Here is an 18,738-nt window from a genome sequence, read left to right as displayed (position 1 = left end):
ATTCCTCTTCAATTTGTCATTTCCGGCGTAGTAAACCATGTGGTTGTCAGATTCAAAATGGCCAATACCAGTCCATTTCAGCTCACTAATGCCTAAAATATCAATGTTTATGTGTTCCATTTCATTTTTGACAACTTTCAATATTCCCAGATTCATACTTCATACATTCCATCTTCCGATTTTCAATGGATATTCACAGCTGTTTCTCTTCATTTTGAGCTATGACCCATCAGCAAATGAAGTTCCCGCAGGGTTTACTCCATTCACGTCATCACGGTCAATTCTGCTTTGAGGCAGCAGCTCTTCCCCAGTCACATTGTGAATGCCTTCCAACCTGAAGGGCTCATTTTCTGGCACTATATCTGACAGTGTTTCTCTGCTATTCACAAGGTTTTCAGTGACTAAATATTTGGAAATAGTTCGTCACTCCTTCTTCCTAGTCTGTCATCGTTTGGAAGCTCATCGGAAACCTGTCCACCATGGGTGACCCTGCTGGTATTTAAAATACCTGTGGCATAGCTTTCAGAATCACAGCAACTCACAAGCCACCACAGTATGACAAACTGACAGATGAATATCTCCACTTATCTATTTATCCATTCTTCCATCCACCTATCCACCCAATAAGATATGGTTCCTACACTCAGAGAACATGCTGTCCAGTGAGGAGAGACAGGTGAACACGCAGATACTAAACTGAAATACGTGCTATGGGGGGGATTATCACAGACTGTGGTAGCATCAAGGAGAAGCAGACCCAGCCTGGGGTGGAGGCAAAGGGCAGGTGAAAGGGAAGACATCCTGGGAGCGTGGGTATACGGTTAAGAACTGAAGAACAAGTAGGAGTGTGCTAGACACGGGTTGCGAGAGGCTTGGAGTGGGGAGAAGACACTACTACAGCACATACAATGGCTCAGAGACAGAGACCCTGGGGAATCAGCCAGGTCACTGTCCAGTGGCCAGTTTTGTGCCTAGAACCACTGTGTTTTGTGAGTGATCAAGACTCACAACACACAACCCCAATACTTTTGCACTGATTTTCAAAGATACAAAGAGATTGATGCAATTAATCAAAGCCAAATTCACTTAGAAGTGCTCCTGCATTTATAACAGCTGTATATTTTTGATCACTGTGTATTTCTCAATCAAGTGATGACAAATATCTCCTGTTATATGCCCATGTTAGGTTGGACCCCAGTAGCCGCTGCCCAGGATTCTGCTTGGTTGTGCCATGGGCACCACTTACCACCTCTGATCTGTGCTCCCCTCAGCCAGGATGCCTGGAGCAAGCCCTGGGGGTCTGCTTTGTCTCTTCTCCTTCTTCAGTCCTCCATGATCATATCTTGTCAACTCTGTCTTTCCAGGGATTCTGGCTCTATCCTGTTAGCTCTCTCTCAGTGGCCAATCCCTGGTCCAGACTGACATCATGCCTAGGAGCTATTGTTCCAGCCCCAGACCTGGTCTTTGCCATCTCCCCCTCCTACTTCAGGTCAATCCATAGCTCCTCCCAGTGGACCCAGCCTCCTCTGCACACCCTCTCCCCTGGCACTTCACATTCAGTGTTATGACCCTAACCCTGAAGGGCCCTGATGTGCCAGGCTTGCACTCCTTTGCCTGGAACACCTACTCCTTCCTCTGTCCCTAACTGGCCCTCATTCATCAGATCTTAGAACTCAGCACCTCTTACAGGAAGCCCACCCTCAATCCTCAAGAGCAGCTGGGTTTCTATAGGATTCAGCATGCTGGTACCTAAATTGCCTGTGTTCCTGGATTAGGAGTCCCGTGAGGGCAAGGACTTGCAATCTCCCATCCTCACCAGGGATTGGATGTGGTAGCTGCTGAGTATGAGAATGTGGAATAGAGGGAGGAAGAGAGGAGAGATGGAGAAAGGGAGGAAAGGCCGAGTATCACACCCCTCCACATCTTGACTCTCAGTTCAATTCCACCCCCACGCACAGACCTGCTGGACCCCCTCACCTGCAGCCTCCCTCACTGAGCGAGTGGAACCCAGGTATGCACCGGTCACACTTCCAGCCTGTCACGGTGGGTTTGCAGGCGCAGGTGCCCGAGCCATCACACTGAAGGTGCAGGGAGCCTGGTGGAGGAAGGGCGCAGGGCAGCGTGGACTGGACAGGTGAGAGTGGGGTGGGAGTGGGGCTCTACTCACCTGCCAGATGGCAGTCACATGGCTGGCATGGCATCTGTGTGTCCCATCTGTAGAAGTTCTCCTGGCAGTGCTCGCAGTATGGGCCAGCAGTATGGTGGCGACAGTGGTGACAGCGACCACCATGCCCCGTGCTTCGGTAGAGCTCCCGGTCAAACGAGCATTCCTCCGAGTAGCCATTGCAGTTGCAGGCTGGGTGAGGGGGGTGAGAGGTGGAGGTGTAAGTGGCCAGCTCAGCTCTCCCTTTGGTGGGTGATGAAAACAGCTCCTGGCACATGGTAGGAGGAGAGTGAGTGCCAGCCAACCTCCATGTACCATAGCAGGCAGCTCCAAGGAGGACAAGAACATGATCCAGGACAGGGTTCCAGCCTAGCCTGGCCAGTGGTATGAAGACCAACTGGCTATCCAAAACAGGACACTCTTAGGAGCAAAGGAAGCACCATTAATAAATACATCAAAACATCAGGCATAGACAGGAGCACCCCAGGTCCCCGACTGGTCTAGAGTTGCAATGTGGCTCATTCCAAAATTTCCTGCAGACTCTCCAAGCCATGACTGTGTGAATCTGGTCTCCAGCATATCAAAAGTCCCAGCCACTCAGGCTCATGAAAAACACAAGTCACTCTTCCTTCACTCATTAACTCATTATGCAAAATATCAGCTCTGTATGGCAAGTCCAAGGGGGTGTACCAGTGGTGGCCATGGACCTGGTTCCTGAGCCCAGGTTGCCCAGTCCTCACGCCTGTGCACACAGGGAGTGAGTGAGAAGCACGTGGGTACAGGAGGGTGATAGAAGCATGGGGTGGGGAAGGGATGGTACAACTGTCCTAGGGGTGATGCATCTAGCCATCGTGGAGGAAGTCACAGCTAAGCTGAACCTGAAAGGTAAGCAGAAAGGAGTTACCAGGTGAAAGGGGAGGTGTCCTAGCAGGTGATGTAAGGCAAGAGATAAAAATTATGAGGCCAGACTGTGACTGTTGCAAAAGCAAAGGTAGATGTTCTGTAACAAAAAGAGGGGAGTGGTTGATCTTGCAGGCCAGGAGCGGAGGACCCTGGGACCATAAAGGGAGAAGAGCAGGAGGGGAGTGTGGGACTCTATTCAGAGAAGCAGTGATGCCAGAGATGGAAGCAGAGATGACATGGAGAGATGGAGCAGCTGGGAACTCTAGACTCATGGAAGGAGAGGGGCTGTGTGCTGGAGGCTGGTGGGGGGCAGGCTTGCAGGGTACACCCTTTGGTTGTTTGCATGATTATATATTCCTGAGTGTTTTAGTGTACAAGAGGGAATAGAAGCAAATACTGTTGAATGATAATGCATTCAGGGGATTGTAATCATTGCAATGAAACAAAATATGATAGGATGAGTGTACAGCTGATGTTTTCTCATGTAAACAAACTATCACTCAGTTCACAATAAAAACTTAAAAAAAAAAAGGTGAGTCCAGTGTGGGGGTGGGGAACAGTGTGCCCTTTGGGGACGGTGTGGGCATGGTATACCTTTGACCAAGAGCCAGGCTGGGCAGGAAAGGCATGCAGTGTGATGGGGCAGGGAGAGGGGATTGGGGCAGCTGTGAGGTCTACAGAGCTTGGTCCGGGAGACTGAGCAGCATACTGAGTGGACTTTGCCTTTGAGCAAGGGGACCCATGGAAGGGTTTTGAGCAGAGGCTGGACATATCGAATCTCTACTTCAGAAGTAGCCTCCAGCTGTGGGTGGAGAAGGGCTGGAGGCAGGGAGAGCAAGGACAAGGGAGCTTCAGGCACCAAGCGGGGAGGTGATGGGGCCTGGACCAAAGACAAGTTGTATGGATCAGAGCGATGTCAACAGAATCTGGGAGGCTCAAGCATGAAGTCCTAGCTTCTAGGCTGGTGACAGGAGGACAGAGGTGTAACCACAAAGATGAGGACACTGGCCTTTGTTGGTGTCCCTGTGGTAGAGCCAGCCCAGTCTCCCGTGCCTGGAGGGCGACCTTGGTGGCGGTAGGCCAGTAATGGCAGCAAGAACCTATTAGAGCCAAGGCCGCACAAGGCAGCTCCTGTCGACAGCACTCTGTCCAAGGAACAAGTTGTTCCCTTCCATCCCAGCCGTGGCAGCCTTCGGCCCCAGCCCAAGAGAACAATGGGGCCCACAGGTCAAGGCTGGTCAGAGGCACCTCCATACAAAGATGTTCCAGTGCCCCAAGACACCAGAACACACAGAGCAACTAAAGAAAACTACCAGATAGCTGTCTGGGAGAGAAAGGGCAGAGCTGGGCGGGGTGTGGGAGTCTGGGCAAGCTGATGTGTCAGGCTGGGGGGAAGGCAGTGGTCCCCCAAGTGGCTCCCCATCACTGGGAAAGGCATGACGGCACCTTCGTCTCCACAGAGTATCTCTGAGGTTTGGCAGGCAAAGCCACATCACTCAGGGGGCTGGGACATCAAAGGGTTGCCTGGGGCTGTGGGAAAGGCTGGGTGGGCAGGTCAGTAGCCACCCCACCCCCCACCCCCCACCGAACTTGAGGTGGTCTGGTTTTGATTAGCAATTAGGATTGGAACAGTGAAACCAGAGGAACAAGTTGGTGGAGTGCTGCTGTCTCTCCCACCATGGGCACCTCTACTGGGGTGGACTTGGCTGAGGAAGGGGGGCTGTTCATGGGGGGAAATGGAAACTTCAAGGTCCCTTGGCTCCCCTGCAGTGATGAGGGGCTCAGAACCCCAGCTGCCAACTAGGCCCACCCAGGCACAGACCCTTGGCCAGGGTCAGGGGAGTTTATTCCACCTGGACACTCACGCAAACACTCGTTGGCCGCCTCGGCTGTGCTGCGGGCCCAAGGGCGGTCCTGAAAGAAGGGCAGGCAGCGCTCACAGTCTGGGCCTGTGGTGTTGTGTTGACACCGGCAGGCCAACTGGCCTGTCTCGCTGGGGCTGCACTCGCTGGCATGACCATTACACTTGCACCTGGGAAGAGAGCATGGAGGTGGATGATTCAGGGGCTGTGGGAAGAGAGGACTGCAGGCAGACAGGTAAGCCCTGCAGGTGTGAGGTTTATCGAATGCCTGCTGTGTGCCCTTGGAAACTGTAAGAGGGGAGCTTCAAAAAGTTCATGGAAGAATGAAACTAAAAGAGAATGTAATTCTTCCATGAATTTTGTAGACAAATGCCTGCACCAGGCATTGCGAGTTCTATGCTCTGTATACTTTGAAATCCACTTCGTCTTCATGGTCCCTTACGATCCTTATTTAACATAAGAAGAAACTGAGGCACAGAGAAGTTGACTAAGGCTAGTAAGGGGCAGAGTAGCTGCCACCCAAGGTTTCTGCCAGTGAGGAGCCCTCCTAGGGATTAAGAGGGACACAGAGACAAATCGCCTCGGTCTCTGTCTAGAGGGATGGGCATGGGAGGGGTGACCAGAGAGGCTGCCTCATCCAGGCTCCTTTAACTGTGTCTCAAAAGAGCAGAAAGAGGCTGTCAGCTCCCAATTGTCCCAAATCCCCAATAGTCTGTTTTTGAGGGCAGCCCTGGGCCCATGTCCTCACCCTCTTCAACCTTCTCACAGGATCAGATAGGCTCAGGAGGGAACAAAGGGGTTTTCAGCGGCTGCAGAACAAGCTGGCTGACCTGACCCAAGGGGACCGATACCCTACCCAGCCATCACCTCATCCTGAGCGGCCAGAATGAGATTAGAGGATGACCACAGTTTATGGTTGGTGGCCTTACTCTGTGTTCAGCCCCAGACTGAGCAGTCAGCTCACATCTTCTTATTGGTGGGAGGAGCTGTTATTACTCCCATTTTATGCATGAGGAAACTCAGGCTCACGCCCATAAAGTTACAGATGCTAGGTAGCAGAGCTAGAATCCTTCTATCTGAATTCACAAAGACCTTGTACTCCAAGGTATGTCTTTAAAGTCATGTGGCAGCTCCCTGTAGTGGGTTGAATGGTGTCCTCCCCAAATCCACGTCTACCTGGAACCTCAGCATATGAACTTATTTGGAAATAGAGTCTTTGAAGATGCAATTTATTAAGATGACATCATCCTGGATTAGAACGGGCCCTGAATCCAATGACTGGTGTCCTTATAAGAAGACACACAGCACCACACCAAGGGAAGATGACCGTAAGATGGAGGCAAATATTGGGTTGATGCAGCCATAAGTCAAGGAATGCCAAGGATGTTCTGTGAGCCACCAGCAGCCAGGAAGAAGCAAGCATGGATTCTGTGCTGAGTCTCTAGAAGGAACATGGCCCTGAAGACACTTGGATTTTAGACTTCTGGCCTCCAGAACTGTAACAGAATAAATTTCTGTTGTTTCAAGCCACCTCATTTGTGGTACTTTGTGACAGCAACCCCAGAAAACTAATATGCTCCCCATAAGTCGTGTTCCACACCCTGTCCTCAGTGGTTGTTGTGGAATTGCTGAACACAGCAGCCAGGACCCTGGTGCTTTCTCTCCGGTGGAGACACAGGGCTGCGGAGGGGTACAGGGCATCACTCGCTCCCAGGTCTCCAGCAGGAACTCAAAATAGGGTGGCAGTATCCAGCACTTCTGGTGGTCAGGGTGAGGTGGGGATCAGGCAGTTGTGGGACACAGCAGTCCAGAGCAGTGACAAAGGAGAGCCCATGTTCCTGGAGGGATGCTACAAATACCTCCTTCCCCCATTAAGCCCTCTGACCCAGGGGAAGGAGACTGAGATTCCTGGAGGACAATGTGGAACACAGACTGCTCGAGTCACCTGCCCCCACCCGTGAGCTGGCTTTCCCAGCCAGCTGCCACGCTGAGGGTGGTCTGGCTCATCACAGCTGGGACCCAGATGTTCTCTGGACCAAAGCCCCTGACAGCAGCCGCTGGAACTCACAGCCATCTGCTATCCTAAGAGAGCCCCCCTCCCACGAGGCCAGAATCCTATCAAGTGGGACTGCTATTGGGGAGAACAGAGAAGTTCTCACAGAGAGGTTCTTACCAAACCCCCCTCCATACCTTCCTTTACTCCCCAGCCTTCCCTGGTAGGTGTAGACACTCTGAAGCACAGGCGTTGGGCCCATGTTCCACTTTATGCCTCCCCCATCTTGCTGAGCATCACCACCAGAATCATGGAAACGAGAAAGGTGGCATCATCCTGGTACTTCCTATCCCCCCTGCCCCTTGCTTATAAGAAGAGCTGATTTTCTTTCCTAAATAGCTTCAAAACCAGTGCAAATACCTTCCCACCCCTCCCACTCCTCCTGCCCACTCACCAGAACCCACTCCCTGGCCCAAGCTGCCCTAATCTCCCAATTGACTCCTACAATGGCTGCTGCCTCTCATCCAGGCTTCCTCTCATCTCTTATCCCTTCCCACACACAGCAGGGGGTTTGGGTATTTTTTTTTTAAATCTGAGCCTTGCTTGCTTGTTGATGTTAGTTCCTGCCGATTCAAACTCTGACTCACAGCACCTTATGTATAACAAAAGGAAACGCTGCCCAGCCCTGGGTCGCCTTCATGATTGTGCGTTTGAGTGCACTGTTGCGTCAACTCATCTCACCAAGGGATGTCCTTGTTTTGGCTGGCTCTCTGTTACCAAACATGATAATGTTCTCGTCTAGAGAATGGTTGTTTCCCGATTATGTTCGCAAACTCAATGAGTTGAAGTCTCACCATCCTTGATTCCAAGGAACGTTCTGGTTGTATTCCTTCTAAGGCTGATTTTTTGCTTCTTTGGGTGGTGGAAGTAGGTAGGTGGTGGTGTGCCATTACCATAGTATATTCGATATTTTTTGCCAACACACTGCAAATGCATCCAATCTTTTTTAATGGGCCAGCTTCCACATTGATGTGAAGCCAATGAACAGACCATAGCTTGAGTCCAATGCACCTAAGTCTTTCAAAAGGTTAAAGAGCAATTCTGTTGCTACATGGTTCGAATCCTTGGACAGCTTCCCAATGACCGTGTGATATGAATAAACTTGGTCTGTGGCCCACAAGACCCTGACAAATTTCCAGCCTCATCTCCCACCTCGCCCTATCCTGCCACACCATTCCTTTCCTAGCTCCTTGATTCCCAGCCTTTGCACATGCTGGTGGTATGGAATGCCCACCTCGCTAACGCAAGCCTGGGCTCTGCCTGCCAGCCTCAGAGCAGTGTCCTGAGTTTTACACACACGTTAGCCTGTTCCTCCCTGTCCCCATCATTCTCTATGTGCTTATGCTTTTATTGGGGAGATACTCTGATCAGTATGTGCTACCTCATAAGCTAGGGCAGGGACACATCTGCCTTCCTTTCTGGGGACACCATACTGGCATACAGATATGCCCCAAATGATGGTGCAGACAGGACCAGAGCTGCCCCTCCTGGCTGCAGGGCTTTGGGTAAGTCACGGGAGCCCTCTGTGCTTCTCTTAGCTGTAAAATGGAGCTGGTAACACGTGGTGGCTGTGGAGCTTCAAAGCGGCTGCCCAGTGCTCCGCATGGAGCCTGGTGAGCAAGATGTTCTACAGATACTGCTGATTCACATCCCTGGAAGATGGCAGGAACAGTCATAGGGGAGGTTTTTCCCTCTCTTCGTGCCCTATTTGCCCTCCCCTAACTCCAAGGTGTTTCTGGCTGCAGGGAAGCAGAAGTTACCTGGGGCAGCCACCGTTCCCAGCTTTCATATGCAGAGGTCTGAGAGCAGACTGAGAAAGGGACAGGAAAGGGGCTGTGGAAGGCATAGGGATCCTGTGGGCAGGGCTAGTGGGGCCTGGGATGCTGAGCCTGGGTGTCCAAGCAGTCAGCTGCCTCCTACCAGGAGGTTTGCAGAATGGGCTTGTTTTCTGCTCTGAGTCCCTGGGAGGGGAGGGGCCTCAGAACCCCTTGCGTCAGTGTGGGGTCTGAGCTGAGTAACCTGGTATCTGAGCAGAGACTCAGAGCCTGTCAGTCTCAGGGATGGTATGGCACCTTTTGGGGGAGGTGGAGGTGAGCATCCCCTGTAAGGTGGATCAGGGACAAAGTGGAAACAGCCTACATTTCCCAATAGCTACAAGATGTGGCCAAGGGGCAGTCACTGACAGAGCCTCTCATTTGCTGCCCTTGCTGGTGCTGGCCAGCTCTCAGCTGTGAGATGCTGGGAGAAGGCTTACACAAGTAGTCAAACCCAGAGGGACTGGTGGCATTGGGCTGACAGGAGTGGAGGGTGACAGGTGGCTCTTCAGTATCAAAAGTCACACTCTGGCCCACCCCTTCCAACTTCCCTCCTCCCTACCCTCAGCCCAAGCCCCCTGCTCAGCCTGTCTCCCACACGGAAAGTGATAAGCCTGCCACAGAACAAGCATCGCCACCAGCTACAGAATAAGTGCTTGATTAATGGTACTTGTATGAGTAAACAGTGAATGCCAGGGGCATGAGGAAGGGGCTTCCTCCTTCTCTCTGCCACACTGTTGATCTTCTTTTCAAAGAAAGAGCCTGTTTATGTGGACGACCACATCTGTGCCTTCACTCACACCACAGTCCTTCCTGAGCACCATGGACGGGGTGTCAAGGTGAGACCCACAGCCTCTGCCTTCTGAGCTGTCCTGCTCCTTACAGAGGGAGAGGTTCAAACTGACAAACCACAACGTGTACAGACGGATGCTGAGAGAAGAATATGGAACCCGAAACCTGGGTCCCCATGCAGAGTCCCTCTAGGTGGTGTAGGCGAAGCAGGAGCATTTCTCATTCAAGAAGATGCGGACAGACCCCCAGGCAGAGAGAGCAGCAGGGCAAAAACCTGGTGTGTCTGCAAACAGGGAGCAGCTCCATGGGGATTCCCCAGAGAAGCAGCGGGAAGCACACATCTGGGGTGATGGGAGGGCCCTGGCTCCCCATTTTCTCCCTGGGGCCCCAGAACTGGCTTCTCTACCTTTTCAGTCACCACCACAGTGGCATCCACATGTTTTTATTTACTCCTGCCTCCCCTCTGGGTGTCAGCACCCGGCCTTCACCTACCTGCCACCCACAGAGAAGTCGGACACAGCATAGTAGTAGGACTGGAGCACCTTGGGGTCCTTGAAAATGTCATCCCCAAAGGTGTTGAGTCGGTCTAGGGAGATGAGGAGTTCGGTGCTGGTGACCCAGTCCTGGTGGGGAACAAAGGGGAGAAGAGAAGTTTCCTGAGTACATGCCCCTACCCAGCTCTGATGGCAGACTCTGCCGGCCATGCTCAGGGGATCCTGCGGCATAGGGACAGGTCAAGCTCAGACAAACCTTCAGAACACAGCAGAAAGAAGGAGCCAACCTGAGTTCCAGGCCACTCATTGTCTGTACTTATTGTTTTAGAGCCTCTGTTTTCCCCATCTGTGAAATGGAACCAATGTGTCTACCCTACCAGGGTATCTGGGGGTCCACTGATGGTGGAGGTGTTGCTAGTGGGGCAGGGGTTCATGGAAGACTTCTTTTCCAGTGGCTCCAGAACCCCCATTCTAGAGCTCCATGAGTGAGGATGTGTTTCAGCACCCTTCTCCCCTGCTTGGCAGGCCTGTCTTAGGGTAGGGCTCATGGGCCGATTACCTCATGTGAGAAACGTTGTCAATACCCTGATACTGCCTCGGTTCCTCTTGGTAACTGGCAGGTTGGTATAAATCCACAACTAGGACCTTACTGCAATGGGTCTCTGGAGGGAAAACTGGGGTAGACCACCTTATCCCTTATGAGATTACTGATGAGTTATCATGAGTGTTTACTGGCAAATGCTCAAGAAATCTAATCTGTACTCATTATAGCGAGAGTGAGGCTATATTAGTCAATTTTGCAAAACCGGGCACCAAACCCAGAAGACAAGATGGGCAGGCGTGTAGCACAGCCATTTTATAAGTGCTTTTATCTCCTGGCTCGAAAGTCCCTCCTCTGGTTCCTCATTGGCTGAATACTATGGTGTGAACAATCTTCCCGGACATCACCTATTTCATTTTTATGGTTGCATTCTTATTTTAAAGTTCCTACTTCTGAACAGGTTCCCTCCCTCCCTCCCCATATTCATCCTATTTACCCATACCCTAGGTGCCTGGGTTCCTGGTGGTGTATCAGCCAACAATCTGTGCCTTGGTAAATTATAGCTTCTTGGACCCTTGTTTCCTTATTCCTGAAGATAGACAAGTTTGGGATTTATCTCTCATATCCTTATGAGGATAAGTCAAAAAGTATTGTCACAAAATCATGGAAACCTTTATTAAGCAAGAATATAAAAATGTGAAGCTATTGTTTCTCCATATATCCTCCATCTAGGTCTACAAAAGGAGCTCTAGTAGCATAGTGGTTACGAATTGGGCTATGAACAGCAAGGTCAGCAGTTCGAAACTACCAGCTGCTCCACAGGAGAAAGATGAGGCTTTCTGCTCCCGTAAAGATTTACAGCCTCGGAAACCCTGTTCAGGGTTGCTATGGGTCAGATCCAACTTGATGGCACTTAACAACAACAACAACAACTAGGTCTACACACTTTTGAAGGAGGTGTTTCTATCCCTCTAATGTAGAAGACTGATGCATCTGAGTTATGGTATTTGAGGAGAATATTAAAAGTACCATGGACTGCTAGAAGAATAAACAAATTTAAGTTGGAAGAAGTACAGCCATAATGCTCCTTAGAAGATTTCGTCCCTCATACTTTGGACGGACGTATTATCGGGGGTCCAGTCTCTGGAAGAGGGCATTATGCTTGATAAAATGGAGAGTGAGTGAAAAAGAGGAAGGCCCCCACCCCCACCCCAGTGAGATGGACTGGCACAGTGGCAGCAGCAATGGGCTCAAGTGTAGCAATGATTCTGAGGTTGGCACAGGACCAGGCAGGGTTTTGTTCTGTTGTACATGAGGTTGGTGCTGACTCAACAGCACTTAACAACAGGAACAAACTCTTCCCTGAAGAATTCTGCTCTCTTAGATTTACACCATGTTACTTGACAGTTTGGGCACCCAAAAGGACTCAAATTGTGTTCCTTTTAAATGTTTCTTGAGTTTGGGGAACAAAAAGAAGTGTGAAGGGACAAGATCAGGGCTGTAGGATGAACGGGATAAGGTTTCCTAATGGAATATTCCTAGGACAGCCCTTAGTACGGTAGAAGAATGAACAGGTTCATTGTTGTGAATGGAAACATACTAGCCTTTTTTCCACTAACACAGCTTTCTATTTTCTTAAAACTTCTTCACAATAAGCCCCTGTGATCATCCTGTATCATCTGAAAAAATCTATTAAGATTTGGAATCCAAAAAACAGTCACCATAAACTTCTGAGCTGACCTCTCTTGAATTTCACCGACCCAGCAGATCAGTTCATAAACCACTATTTTGATTTGATTGGACCTTTGTTTTGAAGGCCCTGGTGTGACACTGGGTTAATGCGCTGGACTGCAAAGTTGGTTTGAACTACAAAGTTGGCAGTTCAAGCTCACCAGCCATTCCTCAGAAACTCTATACAGGATCTCTATGGGTTGGAACCCACTCGACGGCACTTAACGACAACAACAAAGGGTACTAAGACAAGTGTATTATTGAGAGACCTTGATTGTCGCCATCTACTGATCTCAGAGACATGCTTACACATGTTTTGCTTGGAATAAACCTGTGTATGTCTAAACTGAAACCCTAGTAGGAATACTGTTTGTACTTGTGCTTACCTATTAATCTGCAGTGAACTATTTCGCAAGAATCTCTGTCAGGGATTGTAAATTTGAAGAGACTTTGTGTGGAAAATGCTATGGAGTTGGAAGAAAGGTATATGCCAGCTATACATAGAAGCAGTCTTTGATATGGTGAAAAAATGTAGAATTGTTCACCATAGATTAGTAAGTAAGCATCAGTAAGCCTATGCTTACCTTGTTTATTGGGTAATCCCATCCTGACAGGCCCCAGAGTCTTTCCTACCAGAGTGTAAGCCCCTCGAGAGCAGGGACTTGGGGTTCCTTGTTCTCTCTTGTATCCCCAGTTCCCAGCGTCTCTCTGCCTAGCACATAGCAGGCACTTGATACATCACTTGTTGATCACTGAGTGAACAACTTCCCTACGGAAGAGCTTGGTGGGAAAGTGGGGGCGGACCCACGTGAAGGCTGACATTTTGATCCGCCTGCTGTTACAATCAGAAGTAGCTCCGGCTGAATTCTAATCAGCATTTTAATTCTGCCCAGGAGCCCCTGGTTTAACAATCAGGCTCCTCAGTCCGGAGAGGGAGCTCCTGGCAAAATCTGTGTTTTCTTCCCAGCAGAACTCGGGCCAGCGGGCCTCTTTAGCTCACACTGAGATTGGCAAACCATGAGCCCTCTCTGCCTGGGACCTCTGTCTCAGGGTGCTTGGGCAGGATCAGAAAACTTGAGTGGGCCCCTCAACATTTAGCAACGGCAGGCACTTTAACAACAACAAAGCTTGAGTTTGCAAGTCTCCATTACTTCTTGCATCACTTAAGTCTGTGTTTTGCAAGAGGGTAGTGTACCTTCAACTCACCCAGGGAGCTGGTTAGAATGCAGATTCTAATCAGGGGCCTGGGATGTTGCATTTCTAGCAAGTGCCCAGGAAGGTCCAAGCCTCTGAGGCCTGAGGTGGGAAAATCCAGCACTCCATAGATGAAGGCAATGAGGTTTTGTTTTGCCTTTCTCCAGAAAATGTGCCACCAAGAGAACTCAAACCAACCGGATGTCAGAGCTGGAAGATGCTGTCATAGCAGCTGACACTGAGTGCATGATTATTATGGGTTAGGCATGTTGTAGTCCTAAATCACTGGGTCCTCACAACAATCCTATGTAGCAGGCCCTGTCATCCCCCACTTTATAGGCAAGGAGACTGAGGCTTAGTGAAGTACAGATTGTTGTTGTTAAGTGCTGTCAAGTCGGATCTGACCCATAGCAACCCTGCATAAGGTTTCCAAGGAGCGAATGGTGAGTTTGAACTGCCGACCTTGTGGTTCAAGCTGACTTTGCAATCCAATGCATTAACCCACAACGCTACACCAGGACTCCCCAGATTACCACTGAGATCCCTCCCTAACCATGTCTCTAAGTTGAATTTGCAGGTAAGTCAGAACAAGTGCCTATGGTCTTTAGTGCAAGAAAAGCCATGCAGTCTTTTTGATGATTTGAAAGCTACCTGTGCAGTAGATGAAGGTGACTGTGATGGAGAATTTGTTGCTAGTAGGGACTGACTGGTTCAGTTGTTTCAGAGTGAGGGCAAAAAAAATCACGTAACATTAAAGGGCAATGGCATACTGGCAGCAGCAATGGGCAAGCCTAACAAGGATTGTGAGGATGCTGTAGGACTGGGCAGCGTGTCGTTCTGTTGTGCACAGGGTCACTGTGAGTGGGAACAGGCTCGACAGCATCTAACAACAATAGCAAGAAGCCCTGGTAGCATAGTGGGTTATGAGTTGAGCTGCAAACCTCAAGTTCAGCAGTTCGAGCCCACCAGCCACTCCTTGGGAGATGATGAGGCTTCCTGTTCCTGCAGTTTATAGCCTTGGAAACCCTACAGTGGGTTGTTATGAGTCAGAACCGAGTTGACAGCACACAACCACCACCAGCACCAAAGGGCAAGTAGGAGTCCTGGTATGACGATATAAGATAAGCACTGGAATGCTAACTACAAGGTGGTGGTTAGCGGTTCAAACACACCAGCTGTAAGAGTTGTCTGTAAATTGAACGTTGGTATAACATGGGACTTCCTGTATTCTGCTCCATCTGGCACACCTCACTTGACAGAACTGAGATTCAGCTCTGTTTTACCACAGGACTCAGGCCTTAACCCCTTAACTATGAGGCATCCAGTCTTCCGGCATCTACCCCAACACCCTCATAACACCAGGGGGGCCCAGAGAGGGCAAGGGCTTGCTCATGGTCTCCTAGTTGATGAGTAACAGAGCAGGGCAGGCACCCTTCCTCTGGTTCCTGCATCGATCGCCAAAGAGGGTAACAATGAACGAACAAAGTGAACCCAGGATGAGACCCCAAGATGGGCCCTGGGAGAGAAGAGGGCTTTGTTCCTTTAGTCCACACTGTAGGTGGCGGTCCCTGATGGCTTAAAAAAACAATATCAAAACAAAACACTGCTGTGGGTGGAGTTGATTCCCACCCACTCACAGTGACCCTATAGCACAGAGCAGAACTGCTCCCTAAGGTTTCTGAGGCTGTAATTCTTTATGGAAGCAGACTGCCTCCTCTTTCTGCTGACTGATAGGTTTGAACCCCCAACCTTGAAGTTAGCAGTCCCCCAACCCATCACACCACCAGGGCTCATTTGATGCCTTCAAATTTCATTGCAATAGCCCATTGCTTGTGCATAGTGGGGTTTTGATATGCCCTCAATGATCCTACCTTTAGGGCAAATCAAAACCCGGCTGTGCACAAGCAATGGGCTATTACAATCGAGCTACAACCATGAGTGGGCTCTGGGGTTTATGGTGGACAGATCCCTGGTCCCAGAACGTGTTGCTAAGGAGAGCAGGAGGTTCTCCCTTAGGAGAATCCAAGCGCTGTACTGCTGCTCTGTCCAGCACCACAGGGAGCTGGGGAGGATGAGACTGCCCCTCAACACTGGCCAGGCCAACCTTCTCCCCAAGATCCTTGTACCCTCTGTGGGGTATGAGAGAGGCATGAGATCCAGCAGCTGCCTGCACACATCCTTCATGGCCTCCCACCCCAAAACACTTGTGTTCTCCGAATAAGTGCCATCTAATGTGCAAGGAGGGGAGGAGGAGGAAGAAGTGCCAAGGCAAAACGTTCCATTCTTTGTCCTTCTCTGCCCTCAGTTTCCGCCTGGGAACAGCAGGGGGGATACTTCTGAAAAGGTCTTTTCTTGTCAGGAACCACATCCAGGATGTATGTGGCATTAGCCTCCTGTTAGAAACTGCCCCCTGCCAAGGGTCTCAGTTTAAGCCTCTCTTCAGGGAGGAGCAGCACAGATGCATGTCGAGCGACAGCCTGACCCCGGCCAATTTCTTCTATCCTAAAGAGCTTGGAGCCCCGTGGAGAAGAGGCTGTGATTTTAAACAAAATCATGATGGTGACATGTGAACATTTTAAATGGGACAAGCAGAGCCTGGACATCTAGAGATGTGATGTTAGGTGTTGTTCTGCTGCGCAGCCCAGGCAGAACATAACTTTCTGTGACTTAAGTGTTCCTTCTGGAGCCACACAGGGTTCAAACCCCCAACCCCCTGCTTACCCCAGATAGGCAAACGTATTTGTTTTCTAGGGCTGCCATAACCAAATACCACAAACTGCTGGTTTGTAAGAATGAAAATGTATTGTCTTAAGAGTTCTGGAGGCTGGAAGTCCAAGATCAGGGTATCTATCAGCTAGGCTGATTCTTCCTGGGGCTTTGGAGAAGAATCCATTCCATGTCTCTGGTGGCTCCAGGTATACTACCAGGCTGGCAGCTGCAAGCATTCTCATGACGTCTGTCTTCTGTCTTCCAAGAAAGATACTACTCAGGTTGAATTAGGACCAGTGTTGGATTATCCAAAAAGCAAGGTAAGCACAGGCTTACTTACTAACCTGAGGTGAACAACTTCACATCTTTCATCACATCAAAGTTTCTGCTTCTAGGTACGGCAGGCATCTGTCTCTCTGCCAGTCCCACACCACCTGCCTATAGAATCAAAGTCTCTTTCCAAGTTGACAATCCCTGACAGGGACAGAGGACCCAGGAAACAAGGTAAGGACAAACAGTTTCCTTGTGCTTACTTACTATTTCATAATGAACGACTTCACATGAGTTTCACCACATAATGTAACGTGGTGAAAAACATACGAAATTGTTCACTCCAGATTAGTAAATAATCACAAGGAAATCTGTGCTTACCTTGCTTAATGGGTATTTTGCCCCTGATAAGACCCACCCTATGGGGAAGCACGGTGGCTCTATACGATAAATAATGGACTGCGAACCACAAGGTTGGCAGTTAATTCCCACAAAGATGTACAACCTAAGAAACCCTATACAGGGTTGCTATGAGTCAGAACCAACTCACCAACACTTAATAACAGCACCACCATTCCAGTCTGATTTCATGCTAGCTTAACTACTAATGCCTTTAGGGACCCTATTTTACACTTACACGTACAGGGTGTAGGTGTTCAATGTATCTTTTGTGGGGAACACAATTCAGCCTATAACAGAAATGCTTGAAAGTAGCAGTTTTACTTGGACAGAGGCCTGTCAGAACACAGGGAAATAAACCAGTGAGTCCCTGGGTCCCTGAGAACCCCCAGCAATGACAATCAGACCAACAAGTCTATTGTTGTTAAGAGCCATCGAGTTGATTCCGACTCATAGCAATCCTGATAAGATTTCCAAGGAGTGGCTGGTGAGTCAGAACCTCAGATCTTGCCATTCAAACCAACCTGGTTGTCTAGTGCTTAACCTACAGTGCCACAGATGACTGATATTGACCACAGATGAATGCAGGCAGCATCTGTGGGTAGAGCAACTGGTCAGGTTACAGATCTGAGGTGACCACCCCACCTCCCCCCTATGGGCTGGGCTGGGAGGACCTGTATTGATGGACACAGTCACAAGCCCACTGCTCTCTCTGTCATGAGGTCAGGCATGCTAAGTCAAGTGAACTCTCATTGTCAGAGCAGAAATAAACACCTGCTGTATGTCCACTGTAGCCACCACCACTACCCCTTAGCTTTCACTCTCCAACCTGTCAGCTGCTAGACACATCTGGCTATTTAAATGAAATAAAATGTAAAATTCAGTTTTTCGGTGTTACATATGCAAGTGTGCTCCCCAAGGATATGTTGAAGTCCTGAGCTCTGGTACCTGTGAACATGACCTTGTTTGGAACTAGGGTCTTTGAAGATGTTACAAGGTATCCTGAGGTCAGACTGGAGTAGGTTAGGTCCTAATGCAACCTGAGCGGTGCCTTTATAAAAGAGAAGAGATACAAGAATACCATGTGACAGGGAAGCAGGAATGATGCGGCTGCAAGTCAAGAATTGCCTGCAGCTACCTGAAGCTGGCAGAGATAAGAAAGAAGCCACCCCCTAGAGATTTTGGAGACAACACCCTGACTTCAGACGACAGTAAGTCCCTAGGTTATGAACGTCTGACTTACAGACAACCCATACTAGCCCACTATAATAAGTAGATTTGCCCTCACTTTGAAAGAATTGATTCAACCCTATTCACAACAAACTCTTTACCACAATTACCTTCACTTGCTGCATGTACAGCTTTTAAATCATGGAAAAGGCTTTGTGTCTTTTCTTTCACTAAAGTCAGGATAAACAAGAACTACATGCACTGTTCTGACTTACCAACAAATTCAACTTAAAGACACACTTAGGAACAGATCTCTTTCGTAACCTGGGGAATGCTTGTACTTGCCTCTAGCACTGTGAGCCACTACATTGCTTTCATTTGAAGCCATCCAGTTTGTAATGCTTTGTTCTGGTAGCCTTGGGAAATAAATACTGTTAGTTACACTAGTGACATATCCAGAACTCAATATGCACAGGGAACTGTGTAGGACAGTGTTGCCTGACTGCATGAACCCAGGGCTATATGACTCCAAAGCTCATGTACATTTCATAGCTTCCAGTTTATCCTCATAAAAGTCCTTGGAGACACACAGGACAGGAGCTGTTAGCTTTTCATAAAGGGAGAGAGTGAACACCTAGAGCA

The 18,738-nt window shown here is 49.4% G+C and overlaps 1 protein-coding gene across 1 annotated transcript in view; it reads right to left on the bottom strand.

Annotated features, from left to right (window-relative positions):
• LAMC3 (laminin, gamma 3) overlaps window positions 1-18,738 on the bottom strand; it is a 91,169-nt gene that overhangs the window by 55,588 nt on the left and 16,843 nt on the right. The window contains exons 3-6 of the mRNA XM_006834883.1: window positions 10,081-10,211; window positions 4,933-5,099; window positions 2,168-2,356; window positions 1,978-2,095 (exon numbers count right to left, since the gene is read on the bottom strand). Coding sequence (XP_006834946.1) covers window positions 1,978-2,095; window positions 2,168-2,356; window positions 4,933-5,099; window positions 10,081-10,211 — 605 coding nt within the window. The remainder of the gene's footprint in view (window positions 1-1,977; window positions 2,096-2,167; window positions 2,357-4,932; window positions 5,100-10,080; window positions 10,212-18,738) is intronic.

Source organism: Chrysochloris asiatica, unplaced genomic scaffold (assembly GCF_000296735.1).
Source record: "Chrysochloris asiatica unplaced genomic scaffold, ChrAsi1.0 scaffold00014, whole genome shotgun sequence".
NCBI classification, from domain to species: Eukaryota; Metazoa; Chordata; class Mammalia; order Afrosoricida; family Chrysochloridae; genus Chrysochloris; species Chrysochloris asiatica.
Note: the sequence above shows the minus strand (reverse complement) of the source record. Positions and strands in the feature narration are given on the sequence as shown.